Here is a 20,121-nt window from a genome sequence, read left to right on the forward strand (position 1 = left end):
TGACATGCGGCCCCGTGCAGGCTCGTGCTCGAGCCCCTACAGGACAGGAAGCTGTAGGTAAGTGCTTCAAGTGGAATCAACACTGATTCCATAAATGATGATACCACTCTGTACAACTCGAGGTGTGCTTGAAGTGCTTCAATGTTGGCAGGTTCCTTACCTAAGGTTTGACTCTATAAGACTGCCAAGTCTCTGCGTACTTACTTAGTCGGCTAGAATCCCGACGTTGGAGGGGCTTGTTACCAACGCTATCTAGCGTTTCGGGGTCTAACACGATGTGTTTGGAATTGCTTCCGTTGGTGCACAAACCCCGTGTTGTATGCTCTATTTTGAATACTCGCATTTTTTAAAATAGCAACCTGGATGGCTATGATTGTTGACGAAATCTAGGTGAATAGACTATATGACTTGGTCAGGTCTTATGAAATCTACGTGAAGTTTCTGTCGGGCAAAATGCCTCCAGGGTCGGCGATCAGCATCCAGGGGAGCAAGGGATGAATCCGCTACGGAAGCACACCGTGCAATGAGGCATTTCTCTCGGGAAGGTGCCCGCATAGCTTCGGCATGCCTGATACGTATGAACAGGTACGAGGTTGGGTTACGAAGAACTGACTAATTGCGCTTTGGGGATTAAAAATGTAAGAGGAAGATACTAGAGTCATACGATTCCATTGCTCGAGTCTGGACTCTGGAGTGGTACAGCTAGTGAACCAGCAGCTAAAAGTCAATCTCGACCGCCTACAGGCTTTGTGTAGTGCTAATCCAGATCTTACGGGCCTCAGATCGGTGCCATACATGTGTTACACACAGCAATGGAGTTGCGGATTAATTAACGTTGCAACAGCCCCTCTCCGGCAGGATGGTAGTATGTCACTTCACCCAGAGCGATATATCGCGTCGATCAATGCTACTCAGCATGGCTTCCTTACCCAGACGAGGTATTCGGCAGTTGAGCAAGGACGCTACGGCAGGTCTACAAATAGTCTTGATCCGAAAATGTCGGAGAGCCCTGCCAAGCTCTGTTTGGGCGTAAGCCGACGACCAATGATATCTACCCCCTTCATCCAGAAAGCCCCTGAAATCAGGTCATGGCCAGAAATATACTGGCCCAAGCTCCTCGCATTGGGGGGCCATTACGACAGGTACGTCACCTATTTACCTTTTTGCGGTGCCTCCGTGCGGCCAACTAAGCACGCCATTTTGTGATATCTCTTGGCAACAAAACGAGTCTACTCCGAAGATGATTTCATGGTGACAGGGCTGGCCAGTATGTGCGTGCATGCGTATGGAATGCGAATACTGATTACCGCATACTAACCAGAGCACAGCGTTGCGTAGTGGTTCATTTTTAGACTTCAATGGTCGCCTGTTGGGCTGCAACGCAGATGGAGATGATGATCGCAAGGTTTACCTGCTATCACTTCAATGGATTTCATATCATCTTGGCCAGTGATCAAATCCTTACAAATACCTCCCGCGAGGAAAGGGCATGAATCAAGGCTCCAGAATAGGGGATATTTGTTCTGGATGAAGTCACACGAGAGGCAAGTAACCGCCATGCCAAACTTACATGTGTAGACCTCCCGTCATGCCTGGAGAGAGATCGCCATGCCATGCTCGCAATCACCCATAAAACCGCGGAACACTCCGTGTGTCGAGATGCAGCCGACTCCTCATTAGGTAGCCACTGCCCGAGTCCTCCGGACAATCATGGTAATTAGAATCCATCACAAATCATCTTGGTGTGCGCTCAATAATTTCTAATCCTGTTTCATCAGGACCCGTGAGTGATAATAGCTTAAGCGAATAATAATAGGTACGCTTGTCTCCCAAGGCCATGATAGTGTCGTGTTCAAATCATGCTGGCTTCAGATACGAGCTTGGGGACAGACCTGCGAAGGCCACTGACCACCACGAACCTCATCTCAGAACTTGGTATGTTATCTACTTCTTCTTTTTCTCTCTGCTTCCCCTGGGCCTTGGCGCACTCGCTGAACAGGGGCTTCCTTCATTGGGTGCAGATCGACCGTTAGTATCCTTTTTTTTTGACCCACTCAGAGATTACTGGGTATGAAAAAAGTCCGATGTAGTATTCATCACCACAGGCGTAGGGGGGGCACGTGGGTGCCCGAGATCCCCGCGTCTTTTCCTGACGCCAAGACACTACAGTGAAGAGTATGTATGTAGCAATGAGCGCGGGTTTACGTGTGTGCAACCCAGCCAGCCCACTGTCTAGTACGGTATATTCGATACATGAGGCACAAAGTCTGCGTTGCGCGCCATGGCTTCGGTCTCACATATGGTCAGGGTGCTCGCTATATTTGTGAAATGGACAAGGCTCCTGGATCCAGGGGTAACTGCTTTGGGGACAAACTAGTGGCTCCAAACAGAGTAGCCCCACCATGTAAAGTACCTTAGTGACTTCTAGTGAGGGGTAGCAAGGCAGCTACCTTGGAGGGGCATAGCTTGACCCCAACCAGTCGTTACAAGTTGTTCTTGGTCTTTGGATGCAACATGAATGCAGTTGGACTCAACCCGGCTGCGCTTCTGGGTAGGAGGGTCTCTGTTGCGCCTGCTCACTCTACGACTATGTAGGCTGATCTCAGTAGTCCATGAATCCAATGTTCGGATCAGGCCCGAGACGGACGAGCAGGGCCAGAAAACGACTGGAGCGCATGAATACGCCGTCGCCTTAACCTAACATGAATGGTCGAAGCCGCGGGGAGGCCTCCTTATCGATATGATCCCGCGGACCGTCGTCAAACGCCACTCCATGTTAATCCGGAGATCTCGCGAAGAGGTACGTAAGTATGTTTGTATGCGTAAATGCATGTAGGTGAGTGGACTGCATTCTCTGTCAATGCCGGCAAAAGATGCCCTTCTCAACGCTCTGGGCCTATGTATCTGACATGTTCAAATCACTGGGCAGAACCAACAAGGAGGGAACGGGGCCTTCAGGGATCGTCACCCGCCTTCGTGGTTGGTTCTACTGTATGTATGCTCACAGGATTTGAGTGATCGATACCTGCGGGTCTGACAGGGGTCCGGAATCTTGAGACAACATACATCCCGGCCACGGTCTCCCAAGGTCGGAAACACTGGCTCTCGATCCAACTAGACGTGCCCGGTTGATAGCAGTGGACGTTGTGGATTGTCACGATGTTTGAGCTGAATCTTAGCAGATCGTCTTGGAAGCACTGGCCCTTCCCCTTGACGACGCGGACGGTGACAGGCGGGTATGTCCCTGATCCTGGATGGGTGCCCCCATCCAGAGGATCCCAATTTAGCAACCGACCCGCCAGTCCTGTCGTGTGGAGTTCCTCACTTCACACAGAGCTCTATTCCAGTACAGTCTGGCGCAGGTCTTTCGGCTTCGTTCGTTTGATGCTTGTTTTCGACCCTGCCGGGATGCTCATGCTTGCCAAACACCAGACTTTTGCTCTTCGTCCCATTATCAGATGAAAAAAGATTTCACGGAGACTGACCAGAAGGGCGAGTAATGGAGCTGTCCCTCAGCAGGCCAACTACGGCATATATAAATCAGACGTCTCGCCACTAGTGACCTTCCGAATGTTTCTTGTACCATGCTCCTAGTCAACGACAAGGAATCCGGATAACTCAATCGGCCTCGACCCCTGACTGCTTCCCTCGACTTAGCCACTTAGCATACCCGGCTATCAACCCCGCTGTCTTTACTGGTCCCTGCTCTCCTCTTCATACTTTGACCACAATATTATCGACGACTTTGCACGGCAATTACGTCTCCCAACTTTCTCGTGCAAATCTTCACGGCCTACTATTTGCTTCTCTCAACTACTCCAGCCAACAACCGTGCCATTCCTGCCCAGAAAGCACTATTTGTCATCTGTTATAATGTTTGTGTGCCTCCTTCCGTATCTCTGCTGCTACCAAACCTCTGGTTCGACTCTCTCCACCAAGGTGATGTAGTTGTTGGTCTTGGTCTTGTGCCTCTTGGCCAGGCCACATTCTGAAGACCATGGCTATCGCGACATAGTCTACCAGAACGCTCCTGTCCGCAGAACGGGAAATCTGCAAAGGTCACTAGTGCCGGCAGAGATACAATGGTCTCCTCAAGCTGTGACTAACTGGAAATAACCCAGATCCTATACGGTGTTTCGAACAATTTAACAACATGTCTAAGCTATTCATTGGGTTGGTTGCGCCTTCCACCTGCGCCACGATTCCATCATTGCTAACACTGCTGCGATACAGTGGCCTTGCCTGGCATACTGAGGATACCACCCTGAGGCAGAAGTTTGAGGAGTTCGGCGCCATCGAGGAAGCAGTACGTCTAATCCGAACCAATTCCCATACTCCAACGCGGCTACCACCGTTAGAACAAGTATGAATAAGCGGGCCTATACTGACAGATCTTCGTCGTATCAGGTGGTCGTCAAAGATCGTGACACCGGTCGAAGCAGGGGCTTTGGCTTCGTGCGATACTCTCAGGATGAGGATGCCCAGAAGGCGATTGCTGCCATGAACAACGTCGAGTAGGCCAATGCTCACACAGTCTACGATGTTCATATACTGACTGCCGCTAGATTCGATGGACGAACCATCCGGGTTGATAGAGCTTCGGACACAGGCCCCCGTGGTGGCGGTGGCGGCCGCGGAGGATTCTCTGGACGGGGTGGTTACGGAGCCCCTCCTATGCCCTATGGCGCTGGCCAGCCCGCCTACGGAATGCCGAACCAAGCGATGTATGCGCCTGCATACGGACGCGGCGCATACCCTCCTCAGCAGGCTGGATATGGCACTCCTCCCCCACAGGGTAGGTGATCAGTGTCTGGAAGACTTTTGCGAATCTCACGGATGCGCTAACTATGACACCTAGGTTACGCTATGCCAGCTCCCTACTACCCTGACCCGCAACAAGGCCAGCAGATGCCGCAAGGGCAACCCCAAGGCCCTCCGCGGTACTAGTCGACGCAGTGCTTTTGGCGTTCCTTCGGTGAGATAGTGGTGAAGGGGTGATTGGAAAAGGCTTGGAGGGTTTAGGGGGCAAAATCTATCAACTGACGATTCTACATGCCGGGGATCAGAATATGTCGATGATTGTGTCACTAGGTGGCCATACATCGTGATGTGGTTGGCCAACCAGGCAGTATCATTGGGCTTCATGACTGGTTCTAGAGCTATCAATGGACATGTCGGTCTACGGCGATGAAAACTGGGTCCTAAGAACCGCCCACTCGGCCTGATGTGCAAGCAAGAGGAGGACGGCATTGGGGAAGATGGTGAAACCATCTTTACACCACTCAGCAACTGCGCTGGTTTCTTTTTCTCTCTTCTTTCAAAGAAGACTTTTCTTGTTCACGTGCTCACGGCCGCGACACGATCTTTATCATGACTTTTCGCTAAGGGGGAAACATACATGGCTTAGGTGGGGAATACAGACGCAGACGAAGACGTCAATTACCAAAAAGGACATGAGGGGATGATGGTCTGGGGGGTTTTGTAGCAGCTCTGTAAATACCAATGTGACTACTTTTTCGGCTGAATTTACCTCTTGGCCCCATGGTATTTGTTCCCTGGTGGTGGCTTCTATCTGAGTAAATCGCGAAAGAGTCTTCTAATAGGCTTTCTCAGTCTCCTCCTGCTCATCGATGCTGCTAACCTTGTGGAATTCGTGCGATACTGGCTCCTCTGAGAGCCGGACGTGCGCCTGTCCCTTTGCAACCTTAGTCTCGATGTCTCTCACTCGGTTCGAGAGGTCGGTGATATGGGCGTCGCCACTTTCCGGGCTGAGCTCATCCAACGCCTTTTCCAAGCTCAGGAGGTAATCGCGGTTCAGACCGCTCGGCCCCTCGCTCCGGTAGATGTGCTCCGCCAGCGTCTGCGGATCCTGGGGGCCGGTGAATTGGTCGTTGTCCGGCGTCCCGATGTAGACGAGCGTGCGGATGGGCCCGGACCCGTCCGCCGGGTGGAAGGGCGTGTAGTGGATCGTATACCCGTTGATCTCCCGTATGTCCAGGTAGTCTTTGACCTCGGCCACCCGGGCGGCCTCGATCCGGTACGCTACCCCCCACACCTTGCCCGGGGCGGAGTCGTGCGCGTCCCCCAGGCTGGCCCAGAACGAGCGCTCGATCAGGGTCACGACGCGCCCCGGGGCTTCTGGTGTGCCGCGGTGGTCTTGACTGTGATGGCGAAGGCCCCATTAGTCTCGCTGGGAAAGTGGTGGCATAGCCCCTAGAAGGGACCAATCAAAAAGTCCCCGTTTGTAAGATGGGGGCGTCAGGGGACCTAGGTAGCGGATAGAGACATACCTTGCCTATACATATTTATATCCAAGTCAGCAATGTGAGTGAAATGAGGGCATATGTACACGCGCTTACTTGCCAAAACCGCCGGACGTATCCATTCACCCAGCCAGGTATTCGCCGATCTAAGTTACATGAGCAGATAATGTGAGCATTGGATTCCTTCTCGGGAGACAACATGGAGTCGCATGCATACCGAAATGCGGCGGGGGCTTCCAGATCAGGCTCCTGTAGATTTGGTTAGCTAAAATAAGAGACGCACGTCTATGCCGTGCCCGCAAGACCAAGCCCACCAATACAGGGGTAGTGTCAACCCAAAAGGGGGTGGATGGGCGGCGACAACATGCATGGAAGAACTTACCCATAACCGAATAACCAAAACTCGTCCGAAATAGGAGCTCTATCGCCGTTGAGAGCCATGGTTTGTCTCTTTTTTACTCAAAAGTGCGTTGCTAGTAAGCTTTCCAGGGGTCCGGGTCAAAAAGGAGTTGACACTTCCAGTGGTACACCGCCGTCAAAGTCCCTCTCGGCTCCTCGGCTTTGTCAGCGGATTAGTAGCCCAAAGTGGGGGACGCCCCCTTCGCATCCATCGGAGAGCCCAACGCCATTCCTATGTACTACAGTGAGATAGAGCCTGGAGAAAGTCAGATGCCAAGACCGTACTCTTCTTCGGCAGCGGCTCCGAACGAGGGATATGCTCTCGTCAAACGACCTACGGACATGCGTACAACAACATTGAAGTCATTTGTTACTACAAGGACCCAATTTGGGGGTTACTTATTACGCCAAAGAAACTCTACCGGGCTGCGGTTATGCGTACCTTATGTAGATCTTTTCTAACATTAAGTACATGTAGGTTAACCTTAAGCACTGCATTCCATACAGGGCACGGCTGATAGCCATGTTATGTTGTCTGTCAATCAGAGAGATGCCGCGCTTCTCCGCGACGATCAGAGCCTCCAAACGTCAAACTCCATCCTGAAACGGCGTGGCGTCCCCTGAGCTGCACTCGCTGTCCTACTCGAGCATGTCTGTCTCGGGGGTCAGTCGCCGAGAGACGCGTTGCTTGTCATATTCCAGAGGTCAATTCTTATCTTGGGTTGTTTGCTTGCGCCGCCGGTTGACACACGTCATTGCCATTTCGTGCGCCCCCCTCCGAGACCCTGAATTCCACTCTGCCTGCTCTGCCTCACTTTTAGTAACCCTACCTCGCCTCAACACCTGCCCCACGTACATACAAAAGTACGTCACGCCTACTTACAGAAGCAACATGATTGTTTGTCACCTACCTAGGCCTCGCAAATATACATACGCAAAAGTGATGCTGGGAGAGAAATATCGGAAGGGGAGCTGGGGTATGGCAAGGCTTGATTAATACTTTCGACTGCAAAAACCCTTTGGTTCGACCAATATAACGTGGAGGATATTGCATGCTCCATCTGGGAGATGCAACTAATAATGCTCCATCTCCAGGCCGATAATCACTAGGAGACGGCTAAACGGCCACTAACAGGATACCAGCGTGCCTTGGCTGCGGCTGGAATCCCTGGATCTTGGTTCGCTAGGGGGGGCAAAAGTGGACAGGCTTAAGTCGCTGTATAGGTTGCACATGGCCAACTAAAAGAACTAACTTCCACCCGGATCAGTCAATGACAACCAACACGACCCTGCAATCCGCAACCCGCAACCCAACATTGCCGTCAGACCCTTTGAAAACTTCGTTGTTCACCTCCAACTCGCAATCCTCTTCGTGCAGTCGGTTATCGCTCTCTATTGCATCAACCTGATCCACGATGGCCTACAACCCGGACGAGCTGCCTAGGTGAGTTCCCATGCAATCCGTCTGTTACCCCGCCATGAGGCCTTGGTCAGGTTACTTAGGCATGGGCTTTGCGCGCGCGACGATGGGTAAAAAGAGGGATGGGCATACCAGACGTACTACCTCTTGTCGCGATGCTGTTTGAACCTCATTCTGCTCTCGCACGTCGCACCTGCAGTACAGCGTGCGCATCAATGAGGACATCGCTAACAACACGTCGTCGAGTATAGATTCGCGGAGCCCGAGAATGTAAGAAAAATACCAACTACCGACCTCCCTCAAACACGACCTTTCCCGTGCCCACCAACCCCACTCAGCTCTTCGTGATCGCCCTGCAGGACTGACGAGACCACCCTCACAATAGGGTAACGCTCCTAGACCGGCGCAGTACAGCAGCTCCTCCTCTTCCAAATATAACAGCAAGCCCCCGCCGCCGCTTCCTTCGCAACATGCGGCTCCTTCCTCCTACCAGCACAACCCGGACCCGCGCAATCGCCTAAACCCTTCCTCCCACGGCCATAGCAGCTACGGTGGCCATAGTCCTGTGTCGTCCGTCATGTCGCCGCCACCTATGGCTTCAGGCCCTCGTCCCACAACCCACAACCGCCCTCCCGCCTCGAGCCGACCGCCCCCTTCGCCAGCTCCACCTGAGGGCGCAGACCCGACGCTACTGCCCCTATTCCGTGCCGTGGACAAAGATGGTAAGCCTTCCCTTTGACTTTGGTACTCGCCATTTGAAATTTTGGTGCTGACGTATGATCTGCTCTGCAGGCACCGGCCAACTCTCCGAGAGAGAGCTCTCGGCGGCGCTCGTGAACGGTGACTGGACAACATTCGATCTCCACACGGTACGCATGATGATCCGGATGTTCGACAGCGACCGGTCTGGCACCATCGGCTTCGACGAGTTCTGCGGACTTTGGTCGTTCCTGGCGTCCTGGCGCACGCTCTTCGACCGCTTCGACGCGGACCGCTCGGGCAACATCAGCCTCGACGAGTTCAGCAACGCACTGGTGGCGTTCCGCTACCGTCTCAGCCCCCGCTTCGTCGAGCTGCTCTTCTCGACGTACGACAAGCGCAACGAGGGCGTCATGAGCTTCGATCTGTTCGTACAGGCCTGCATCAGCCTCAAGCGCATGACCGACGTGTTCAAGAAGTACGACGAGGATCGCGACGGTTACATTACGCTCAGCTTCGAGGACTTCCTCATCGAGATCCTGAAGCAGATGAAGTGAGAAAGGGAAAGCATAGATCTAGTGCATTTGTCTGAGGATATTGGTCTCAAAAAAGACCTTAAAGGAATGAGGCGAGATATCTCGGTTCCATTTGACCCAGTGGCTTCCTTGTAAGGGATGGGAAGCAAAACCGAGGGGGATTTTATTGCGTCACTTGCGTTGAAGCGACCGAAGTGTTAGTAGATAACTTGAGGCCTAAAGAAGTCTTTCGGTCCGGAAGAAGCTTTGCTGGAGTTGGCTTCAGCAATGAGTTATACCCGCGATGCTTTACTAAAAATTAATTGGCACATGTCTCGATCCTTCCAGGTTTTCAAGTCAATCAAGTCGTCTACACAAAACCATTCTGTAAACACTATTACTTTAAATCTTGTTTCAAAGTTATTTCGTCCAGAAAAGGCTATATAGATCCGGGCCTCAAAAGGGGTATCCCAAACGCGTATCACCCGTAGGTGAAGTATTAAAAAGAAAAAAAAATACCTGAGAGATTATGAAGAAATAAAAAATCCATCTGCGTGTTGTGTTGGCAGCTGTTCTGTCGTCCTGTTGCCCAACCCTGAAACCCAGAAAAAGACTCCTGTCTCGTAATATACCATCTACTGGATGGTTTCATAACACATGCGACCAAAAGGACAACGCTCTCGAGAGCCTTGTCAATCGAAGCCATCAAGATTACGTCACGCTTCCTCCACGGTGATCTTGGGTAGCGACAGCGTGTCGCAGAGCTTCTGTGGGCCCCAGCTCTCTTGCACCATCGTAGTAAGGTGAGGAGGTATAGTAAGGCTAGTTGCGTAGTAGTGATCGTGGTCGTCCCGGGTCGTCGAATCCTTTTTCGTTGGTTCGATATGCCTCTCCGCTACTGGCTGGTTGTCGGCTGATCTCGCCTTCTCCCCGAGGGGTTTCAGGTCTGACCCCGAGGTCGCGGCCGACGGCGGCAGGACCATCGTCGGAGTGGTAGTGGTGGTGGTAGTAGCGGTCGTGGCTGAGCTTTGATCGCTACTCCCCACTACGCCGAGCCTGCACACCCGGCCGTCCCCGCGCACAGTCACTTCCTCGCCGCTGCTGAGCCGGAAGACGTCCGTCGGGTTCGAGACCGACACGCTCTTCACGCGCTTGAGAAAGCCCGGCTCGCTGTCTTCCATCACTTCGCATCCGCAGGGGTCCCCCACCAGCGTGGTCGTGGTACTCTCGCTGCTCGGCGTGGTGGCTGTTCTCGTGTGCCGGCTGCTGCTGCTGCTATCTCCCGGGCTGACCAAGTCCAGCACCTCGTCCCGCCCGTACTTGCGCGTCTTCAGCAGGCCCGTGGCGAGCCCCCTCACGTCCTTGTCACCGTCGTGCGCGCTCAGCCAGACGCGCGCGCACAGCCGGCGCGCAATCTCGGCGCCCGCCGGGAGGCCGGCGCAGATGTTGCCGCCCAGCCACCACGGGTTCGAGATGGAGTCCATGCAGTGGAGCAGGGCGGTCAGGGGCAGCGCCGCCTCGGAGACGAGGTGCGAAGAGGCGTAGGGCGCCAGGTGGGCGTAGTTGATGCCGTGGGGCGAGAATATGAGCGAGAGGGGGCGCGTCGTGTTGCCGTGCTCCTTGTGCTCGGCGGCGGCGGTTATGGTGCCGGAGGCGGAAGAGAACGGCCGGCATGCAGCTAATGCGGGCGGAGGAGTGGTACAGTCCGTAGGAGAAGCGGACAGCGCTGTGGCACCGGCTCGCGATAAGTATACTGAACTTGTCGGGGACATCGGTGGCGTAAGAGGGGCTGGTCTTGCGCCCGGCCTTTTTTGGTCCGCGGACGCAGTCTTCTGCACATTGGGAAATGGAGGTGCGATACTCTGAGTGGACCTTGGTGTCGCAGGCGGACTGATAAGTGCCGGCGCCAGAGTGTACTGCCCTGGTGGCGCAAAACCGTCCGTGGATGGCGGGCGGTAGGTGAGGGCGATGGCACTATGGAGGCAGGCCAGATCGCGCTTCTGGGGAATCCAAGCCACGGTGACTTCGCCTGGCAGTCCATCAGGCGTCACAGCGGGTACTGGCACCCGAAGCACCGTCGACTTCCCCGTCGTGCGCGGATCCTCCCACTTCGGGATGGTCCAAATCTTGTCGCTGTCGAAGTATTTCCAACTCTTGATGACGCGAGCTGAGGCCGGCTCGGCCAGTATCTGCGTCTTGGTGCCAGTTCCGGGCAGCTGGCGCAGCGTTGCCTCATTACAGTGGTCGCTCTTGTGCTGGCTGATAATGACGAGGTCCGGCTCCGGGAGCTCGGACAAGGTGCTGACACAGGCCGGGTTTTTGTGCGTAGAGACGGAGATCTTGGAGTGGAAGATCTTGGACGGCCCGGTGATCCACGGATCGAGAAGGATGATGTAGGGCTTTGGCGCCGCTGCCGTCCCTCTGATGTGCTGAGGGAGGATTGGTTCCAGGGAGAGCAAAAAGGAGGCATCCTCATTGAGATGCTTGATTGTCAAAGCCATAATGCCTGACAAGAGAAGGGAAGATGACCTTGTGGTCGTCGAGAAGCTCCAGCCTTTCCAGTGGACTGGAAGAGAAGTTCATCTGTCCCGGAACAACACTTGTCGGCAGATCTAAAGTATATTAAGCAGTTAAAGGGGTTCGGCACGCAGATTGCTGAGGCTAACAAGAGGTGCCGGGTCGACCGGTTGCGCAGATCGGGGCGTGTTAGATGCAAGACACGAGTAAGTGAACGACGATATGAGATGACGTGAACGGGGAGGAGAGAAGAGAGAGCGAGAGAGAGCGAGAGAGCGCGAGAGAGCGAGAGAGAGATGGAACCTTGGCGAGAAAACAAACAATCATGACAACTGGTTCTTGCATTTCATACCAAGAGATGGATTATTCATGCTGCATCCATAGCAGGCCGAAGGAAAGACAGCACTGGTGAGGTGGTGCGCATATTGGAGGCTACGGTGCTCACACTACACACCTGTGACGAGACAAACCAAAAACACAAGCATTGAGATCTTCATCTTGGCCCGCCTCCAGCTAAGGCTTGGCTGACGAGGATGAGTGGGCTGGGCTGGTGCTGGTAGTCTGGCCCAGAGAAAAGAAATGATGTTTCAACGAGGGAAGGTTGACGCGAGCACGAGAGAGAGAGAGAGAGAGAGAGAGAAGCTTTCGACAAGTCTAGTCGGAGTTGTCGGGAAGTGAACTAACGGCATGACTTGTTAGCCTCGTGCATGTCTGTCTCCTGCAATGCACACCAATTCGTAAGAGCTGTCAGACAAGTAAGCAACTCCGAAAGGTTATGTCTGCAGAGATAGTCCAAATGTGGTTGTTTTTCTAGGAACCGTTGTTGCACAGGGTCACGAGCCCGATTTCAGACGACACCTGCAAGGTACGACAGAGGCCTCGCTCGCTGGCAACTCTTGGCGAGTTTGGCACCTGGTGACGCCGGGTTTTTGTCGTGCCGACGGCATGAGGTTGGAAGACTCGAGACGAGTGAATGAGGCTGTGTTGTTGCTTGCTGCTACTAATCCTGCATCTTCAGACGACAGAAGTGCATCAGAAATATCAAATACTGGATAGAGTCTTAGTCAAGAGCAACTCGTCGCGAGTGGCTGAGACCGGGGATGCAGGTGTTTTTTTTTTTCTGGGCTGATGCAGACCGCCCTGACCACCATCTATTCCAGCCTCTTAAACGCCACCTGCACACACTTCTTTTGTCTCTGTTCACCTCCCAGCCTTCCATGATGCTTTTTAACTCTTAATAAGTCTTGTTTGTCACCTGTGTACTGTAAATGTGTCGCCTAGGAGGACGATGCGATTGTTGCTATGCCGTATGAGAGAGCCTACGAAGAAGACTGGGCTTTTGTTTCATATGATCCATCCATGGTGGCGCACTTACACATAGGGAAGACCCTTTTTGTTTCATCCGCCGCATCATTGTAGGGGACTACGGATACACGTAATTGAGACCAGCAAGACCCGGCAATCCTCATCTGAACGGAGCAAGAGGTCGTACGATCAACATCGAAGTGGCAGAAAACGGGAAACCGTTAGATCAGAGTACAAGTGCAACCAAAATGTTTTGATTAATCGCCTAATTATACCATGGCATTTAGCACGCACAGATAACAACAGCGCAGCAGTTCAATCTTACACATTGCGCTGCGTATGGGGAGGAGGAGCCTCTATATGAACATAGCACCAAATATAGGGGAATATATATGCAATTTATGACTGCGCCAGATCAGCCAGCTTCTCCTGATACATTGACAACGGGCTGGCTTCTCATTCTGGCTCCTGCCCCTTCCACTTTTCTTTGAGGCTCGCAACATCCATGCCGCAGCTTTCCGCCTTCTGCACCACCGCTTTGGCCTTGCCCGCCACCGGCGCATCGATCATGGTGCCATCCAGCGTCCACGCGCCCCTGCCTGCAGTGGCAGCCTTCTCGTCCGCGATGACGACACGCACGGCCCACTCCACCTCCCTCTCGCCGGGCGCGAACAGGCGCTGGACTGCGTCCACCTGCGAGGGGTGTATGCACTGCTTGCCGTTGAACCCCATGGCCTTGCCGCCCTGGCACTCCTCCTCGAGCCGCCGGATGCCGTCCTCGCCCTGGTACGACGTGCAGACCAGGTCGATGGTGCTGGGCAGGTTCGCCGCCCGCGCCGCCGTCACGATGGCGGACCGCGCGTAGAGGAACTCGCTCAGCGAGGGCGTGCGCGTGATGGACAGGTCGAGGGCGAAATCCTCGGCCGCGAAGACCAGCCCGCTGAGGTACGGCGACGCGGCGCAGATCTCGCGCAGGTTCATGACGGCCTGCGCCGACTCGATCAGCGCGATGAGCTTGATGGGGTTTGCTGCTGCCGCCGCATGTCGGTCGGCCGTGAAATGGCGCAGCGCGTAGTTCACGAGCCTCAGGTCCGAGGCCGAGTTGACCTTGGGGATGACAATGGCGTCCAGGTGGGGCGAGGGCGCCAGCGCGGCCAGGTCGTCGAGCGCGTAGGGCGTCGATATGGCGTTGATGCGCACGGCCAGCTCCGAGATGGACTTGGGGCGCGACTGCAAGCCCGCGAGATGGTCGCGGAGGGCAGCACGAGCGTCGGCCTTCTTGGTGGGCGTGACCGAGTCCTCAAGGTCATAAGTCACGTTGTCGGAGGTTAATCCGACGGACTTGGCCAGCATGCGCGGTGAGGAGGACGGAACTGGTTGATAATCGTTAGTAAGTAACCATGTGATAGGACAATTGCACCACGATTGTGATGCAAGCAGTGACTTGCCATAGAGAAGGGCCCGGCGGAGGATGGATGTCGACTTAGCCGCCATGATCAGAGTATAGGCTTAAATCCAAAAGGCCTGGCTGGAGTTGCTGCTTTGCAACTTGACGTTGTTCATGGTCCTGACGTAACCCCACGGTTTGACCAGATTCCATTGTCCAAGGGATGAAGCTTCTCCAAGCTCCGAGGTTCCCCAATTGATCATCCCTTGATGAGGGGCAGCGGAAGTGCTGGGCTATTTTTGGATGCAGCGGGGTTGTGGCTGTAGCAGCTACAACACAGCACAACACACCCTTACATTATCGCCATGCCTTCGTTTCCTTTCCCAGAGTGCTCGAACACGATCGAGACCCTTAGCGTTACTTTGGAAAAGATCTCGTCAATTTTCTTGGAAGTCTATTTCCTTCAACAGAACCCCCCGGTCCGCTTATAGGACGCATTTGGCGGTATTGTATGCTGCGTTGGCTGCATGCACGAGTGCCTGGAGCCCATGTGATGCAACACTCACAAAAGGGTCGAGCCCAAACTGATGGATTTCCATTCCCTGGGCTCGAAGTCACCTTCCGGAAGTGAACAAATATCCCACGGAGCAAAGAACAGCCTGAGAAAAGAGAGCGAGTGATCAGTCCCTGTGAACGTCGAATTGCAGCGCCGTATCGCAAGCTTGTCCTTTTCTCCGCCTAAAGACGATAAGGACTGTTGCACGCGTGACGCTCGTCAACGCCAAGTACAATAAGTCGGACTTATGGGATTGTCTCCTACGATCCACCGGACCGGTTAACTATCTACACCTCCCTGGCACAAAGGAGGCGAGGAATGAGCATCTCATCAGTATGCCGCTGTACAGGGTGGTGAGCTTCATGCTGCCCACATCAATCACCGTTAGCTTCGCATGCTCATACGAGATGGCCAGGTGAAAATAGGCTTCAAACACGCCACCGAGGCATGACAACTGTGCCCCAGTGGTGCTGTGACCATCACAAGTTCAATCTATCTCGCCAATGAGCATTTGGCCGATATCAATCACAGCCAGTTGGGCACGGGATGGTCTTTGAGCTTGGCCTGGCAATGGATCCACCTAGGCTTCTCGATCAATCTCCAGAAGCTTCATTATATGTTATCTGACACATGGCCTTCGTGGTATGAGCCTTGCGAGCTCGCTCTCACTTTGTGAGTCACCAAGAAGGGGCACGACGCATTTCCACTGCAAGCCATGTTATTACGTATACCCGCCACGTCCAGCCCAGGAATTGGTGACACGAACCCCAAGCGGCATACTCTGGGCAGTTCACAGCTGAAAGTATACGTCTAATGCACTTGTTACTATCGTTACTATCCGTGGCAGCATCGTGCGTTTATGACGGCTTTACCCAAAAGCTTGGCTGTCTGCTGATATGAAGTCTAGATGGTAACAAGGACTAAAGGAAGAAGCGATGCAACTTCACTATCGAGTTGCCAAAAATAACTTTACTTAGACGGCTTGCTACAGTAGCTCGGTTCTGCAGCCGTCATTGTCCCTTCGGATCGGTTTGTCTCTGCGAACTTCCTTGGCCAGCCTGGATTTGAAAAGATTCAGCAACCCAAGCAAGTATAAGAGGCACAAGGTAACATCGTTTGGCTGTGCTTGCTGTTGCGAGGCAACTGATTCTAGCGAACTATGAGTAATGGTCAGGTTTACGACCCTGCTAGTGGTTCATTGTCAGGCTTCGTCCCGGATAATGACGCCGGGTATATCACATTTGGCACTGAACCATGCCGCGACTCATCTATTTGCAAATTAAGCTCAAATGAAGTATTGCCTGGAATCTCATGGGCTCCAGTGCGGCCATGGTTCGTTATCTCTTGTGAAGAGGAGCTCCCCGAAACCAGATGTATAAGTATGTTTGAGCTGAGTCGACACTAGGACGGTGTTATAATGGGGTGGTCCCATGGAGAAAACCTCAGTGATAATTGCCCCAAATTATTATCTATTACATAAACACCCCTTTCAATCCCCTACTTCAGCTTAAGATTCATCTAATAGTCTTCCCAGGGTGAGTCAAGAGTCGCTGTGCGCACCGCCATGATTCGAGCGGGATTCACCGCTCTTGCCCTTGCGGCACTCACACAAGCCTCCCCTATCCCCGAAGACAAGCCTGCCCTGGATGAGCGGCAGTTCCAGATCGGCAACCCATGGACGGGCATATGGCCGCCAGGACCGCCGGCGTCCACTCCTGTCATCATTTTCCCCGGTGGTGACGGTGGCTCTGGCGACTCCGTAGAGATCGGGTCATCTGCAACCGAGAAGAGACAAACAATCGGCGGGAGCGAACCCAGCGCCATCAAGAAGAAGCTCACTGCGCTCGAGCTTGAGTACGAGTCGCTGGTACAGAAGTACGGCAGTCACCCTCCTTCGAACGAGGCCAAGCGGTTGAAGGAGATCGCGGCAGAGCTCAAGAAGTATGGCATCACCATCATAGCGAGCCCCGATGGCACCAGCAGCGTGATCACCTTCGGCAAGGCCAAGCGGCAGTTCACCGTCGGAGACGGCGAATATGGTGACCCTGCGTTCAACCTCATTGGGCTGGAGACGACGCTTGAGCAGTTGATGCAGGAGTATGGCCCAAATCCTCCACGTAAGCTTAGCCTATTGCCCCTTTCTCGAGCTTCGAATCAGTCCAAACCCAAGAACCGAATTAAATACGCTTTCGATGATTCTACATATGAATATGCTGACTCCAACCTCAGATGACATCTACATCGTTGAGGAGAGGATCAAGAACATATTGGCCGCCTACGGGATTACTATTATTAGTGCGCCTGGTAAGCCACCCAGCTCAACGAACCCATCACGAAGCTATGTATAATTTGATCCACAGATACTCGTGGTTCCTTGTATGGGGGCTCCATATGGATACGCATGACTTAACTAATATAATGACCCGTATAGATGGCACTATAACCATAATCACCCCTTCCACCAAGCGCGCGGCAGCCGACTATGACATCGAAGCCCTGCGAGTGATTTTTGAGTCCTTCGTGCAGAAGTACAATGGGGAGCGACCGCCCATGGCCGACTGGATCGTAATCCAGGATATTGCAGCGATCCTCAAGTCGTACGGCATCGCCACCAGTGTCACGACACCCAAGGCGACGCCCACGAAGCGCGCCACCACCATCGACCTCGGCGACAGCGTCAACACGGCGTTCTTGCAAACCCTCTACTACATGCTGCAGGGCACCTACGGCAGCAACGAAGACACGCCGCGCGACATCTTCCTGGTCCAGCAGTCCATCGCCACCATCCTCGGGGCGCAGGGCATCATCATCCCCGGCTGGAAGTCGACGGTACCCGGCGGCCCTCTGATCCCCGATCGCACCGTCCCGGGCGGTCCCATGGTCCCCGACGTCACCGTCCCCGGCGGCGAGATGACTCCCAGCACCAAGACTAGGCGTGAGGACCCTGCCGCCAGGGGCCTGCAGACGGCGCTGTCGACGCTCGAGTCGCAGTACGGCACCTTCGCTTCCGCCGCCGTCCCCGTCCCTGTCCTCCTCGTCATGCAGAATGTCGTCACCGTCCTCCAGGCGGACGACTTCGTGATCCCTGGCTGGCCGCCTCTGCTGGGCCCGGGGACGGTGATCATCGGTCCTTCCACCTAAGACTGTGCAAATGGGCCTGGGAAGGGTCGGTGGACGTGTGTGCGCGCTGAGAGGCAGGAACGGGAAGAAAACCGAATTAAGTATGGAGAGGAACAATTAGCCCACTAAGGGATAGGGGCCAGGTTCCCTTCAGCTCTTTTTTTATCTCTTATCTCTACAGTCTTGACGGGAGGAAATTCTCGGCTTTTCAACTTCTCCTACGTCTCTATACCAAAATTGAAGGCTTGATTGAGTTAAAACCCTCTACTTAATTGTTTGTGCTCTATCGTCCATATAACTCGAATCGTTGTCCACTCCTCGCAAAGTAAATGCCACGAAAACGCATGTCCTCCTGTGCATCTTCTTGTTGGGCATACAGGAACATCCCATCTTCTCCTAGGGACTGTATCTCTTAGACACGTGCGTCACTTCTCACGGGCGCTTGCAGATACCCCCAATGAAGCTGCATAACAGGAACTGTACGACAGTTGCATGGCGGGGAATTCTCGTCACTTCTCGTCACACCGACAACAACCCCCTTATTTACGAAGCCAGCAGCGCAAGCATGGCGCCGAACGTATCGAGCCACCCGCAGCGTTAATCAATCATGCATCCATTGACGTCTGCAGGCTGAATGAAGATCGAGAAATATGCAGTCCAGAACGCATGTCTCAAGTCAGCTTACTCCCGCGCCTGCACGAGGCTCCCACAGGTTTATTCTTCTTCCCCTTTCGCGTAATGTTGCCTCGATTAGGATGTCAGTACTCTCTGACCAGGGCGCGCAGCTCATAAAAAAATATTTCTTTTCCCGCTCTTCCAGTGTCCGTTCTCTCTTTCCCTACTGGACCGAGGCACCTATCACATAAAAGGAGTTTTACGTGAGACAACCGAAAGAGGGAAAAGGGCGGCACCGAGTGAGGCGGGCGCATTCTTGGTGATGATACGATGATACGCACATGCATTGATACCTCCCGTACGAGCGACCGGCGCAACGCCTTCCCAAGACGGTGCTTAAATCATCGTTGTCACCGCTGCACATACCCGATGTTAGCATCGGGGACCTCTTCAATGACGGCGGCGACGCCAAGCAGCAGATCAGATGGCTCAGCCTGAGCCCGGTTAGGTTTGTGCACTAAGCGTCTTATTAACGGCCCAATTGGATATATCGGAATATTCAGGGGTGGCTAAACGACTCACCGCGATTAGACAAGGCTCTGCTGCTGTAGAACGAAAGATAGCACCCAGAGTTATACGGCGTCTGGGGCAAGAGCGGCCGCGCTCCGATCCGCGAGGCCACCAGCGACGGTATTCACTTTCGGCTCAGGAGACACCCTGGCTGTGGTCAGCGCCAACTCAGTCCCACATGGCAGTCATATAGGGATCCCTCTCTTTACCTCTGGCGGCGAATACGGCGTACGGCGTAGAGGCGCTCCAACGTCAACTGCAGGACTCAGGGGCCAGTGTTGGTGGTCACCCAGGCGCCTCTCTCCGCCCTCTGGTAGTCCTGAGGGCGGCTACAAACACGGGCAACGCCCAACGGCCGCGTCATCGTTTTGCCAAGCGCCAAGAGCGCTTCTGTCTCATCTCTGGCGTCACCACTCCTGCCGTCCTGACCGCTCCGTAGTACACTGTACTTTTCGGACATCGTAGCAGAGGCGAAAGGCCGCGCCAACAAAGCGACTATACGCCCCCGGAAAGGATGAGGCCTTCTTGATCTACTCATGTGGGACGTGAGCAACGTTTGTTTTCCTTTCTCGGAAGCCTAGGTTCCTGTGTATACCTACGAATGAGGGAGCTTTCAGCACAGGACCTCCGAAGGGCGTGCAGCTCACACATCGCAACATCGTCACCAATAATATTCTCATGGCCGATGCCGTGTCATCGATGTGTCATGCGAATGTAGTAATTGCATTTATGCCACTGTTTCATATACTCGGTAA

The 20,121-nt window shown here is 53.8% G+C and overlaps 7 protein-coding genes across 7 annotated transcripts; 3 read left to right on the top strand and 4 right to left on the bottom strand.

The window, feature by feature from the left end:
- Positions 1-4,153: 4,153 nt before the first annotated feature.
- Positions 4,154-4,947, top strand: PG994_010712 (uncharacterized protein; the record flags this gene model as incomplete). The annotated part of the gene is made up of 5 exons (XM_066862121.1): positions 4,154-4,173; positions 4,234-4,306; positions 4,408-4,514; positions 4,566-4,795; positions 4,859-4,947. 5 exons carry the CDS (start codon positions 4,154-4,156, stop codon positions 4,945-4,947), a joined length of 519 nt encoding a protein of 172 aa, XP_066711231.1.
- Positions 4,948-5,596: 649 nt separating this feature from the next.
- Positions 5,597-6,704, bottom strand: PG994_010713 (Glutathione-specific gamma-glutamylcyclotransferase; the record flags this gene model as incomplete). Its single annotated transcript, XM_066862122.1, has 3 exons — positions 5,597-6,156; positions 6,481-6,512; positions 6,646-6,704. The coding sequence occupies 3 exons, from the start codon at positions 6,702-6,704 to the stop codon at positions 5,597-5,599; spliced, it is 651 nt and encodes a 216-aa protein (XP_066711232.1).
- Positions 6,705-8,077: 1,373 nt separating this feature from the next.
- On the top strand, positions 8,078-9,338 carry PG994_010714 (uncharacterized protein; the record flags this gene model as incomplete). The annotated part of the gene is made up of 4 exons (XM_066862123.1): positions 8,078-8,106; positions 8,334-8,352; positions 8,468-8,804; positions 8,875-9,338. 4 exons carry the CDS (start codon positions 8,078-8,080, stop codon positions 9,336-9,338), a joined length of 849 nt encoding a protein of 282 aa, XP_066711233.1.
- Positions 9,339-10,012: 674 nt separating this feature from the next.
- PG994_010715 (uncharacterized protein) lies at positions 10,013-11,797 on the bottom strand (the record flags this gene model as incomplete). The annotated part of the gene is made up of 1 exon (XM_066862124.1): positions 10,013-11,797. One exon carries the CDS (start codon positions 11,795-11,797, stop codon positions 10,013-10,015), a length of 1,785 nt encoding a protein of 594 aa, XP_066711234.1.
- Positions 11,798-13,574: 1,777 nt separating this feature from the next.
- On the bottom strand, positions 13,575-14,612 carry PG994_010716 (beta subunit of citrate lyase; the record flags this gene model as incomplete). Its single annotated transcript, XM_066862125.1, has 1 exon — positions 13,575-14,612. One exon carries the CDS (start codon positions 14,610-14,612, stop codon positions 13,575-13,577), a length of 1,038 nt encoding a protein of 345 aa, XP_066711235.1.
- Positions 14,613-16,625: 2,013 nt separating this feature from the next.
- On the top strand, positions 16,626-18,202 carry PG994_010717 (uncharacterized protein; the record flags this gene model as incomplete). Its single annotated transcript, XM_066862126.1, has 3 exons — positions 16,626-17,178; positions 17,291-17,365; positions 17,493-18,202. 3 exons carry the CDS (start codon positions 16,626-16,628, stop codon positions 18,200-18,202), a joined length of 1,338 nt encoding a protein of 445 aa, XP_066711236.1.
- Positions 18,203-19,631: 1,429 nt separating this feature from the next.
- Positions 19,632-19,826, bottom strand: PG994_010718 (uncharacterized protein; the record flags this gene model as incomplete). Its single annotated transcript, XM_066862127.1, has 1 exon — positions 19,632-19,826. One exon carries the CDS (start codon positions 19,824-19,826, stop codon positions 19,632-19,634), a length of 195 nt encoding a protein of 64 aa, XP_066711237.1.
- Between the last annotated feature and the right edge of the window lie 295 nt (positions 19,827-20,121).

The sequence above is a fragment of the Apiospora phragmitis genome (genome assembly GCF_038363925.1).
Source record: "Apiospora phragmitis strain CBS 135458 chromosome Unknown utg000010l:1.0-9815664.0:1.0-9183399.0, whole genome shotgun sequence".
In the NCBI taxonomy this organism is placed as follows: Eukaryota; Fungi; Ascomycota; class Sordariomycetes; order Amphisphaeriales; family Apiosporaceae; genus Apiospora; species Apiospora phragmitis.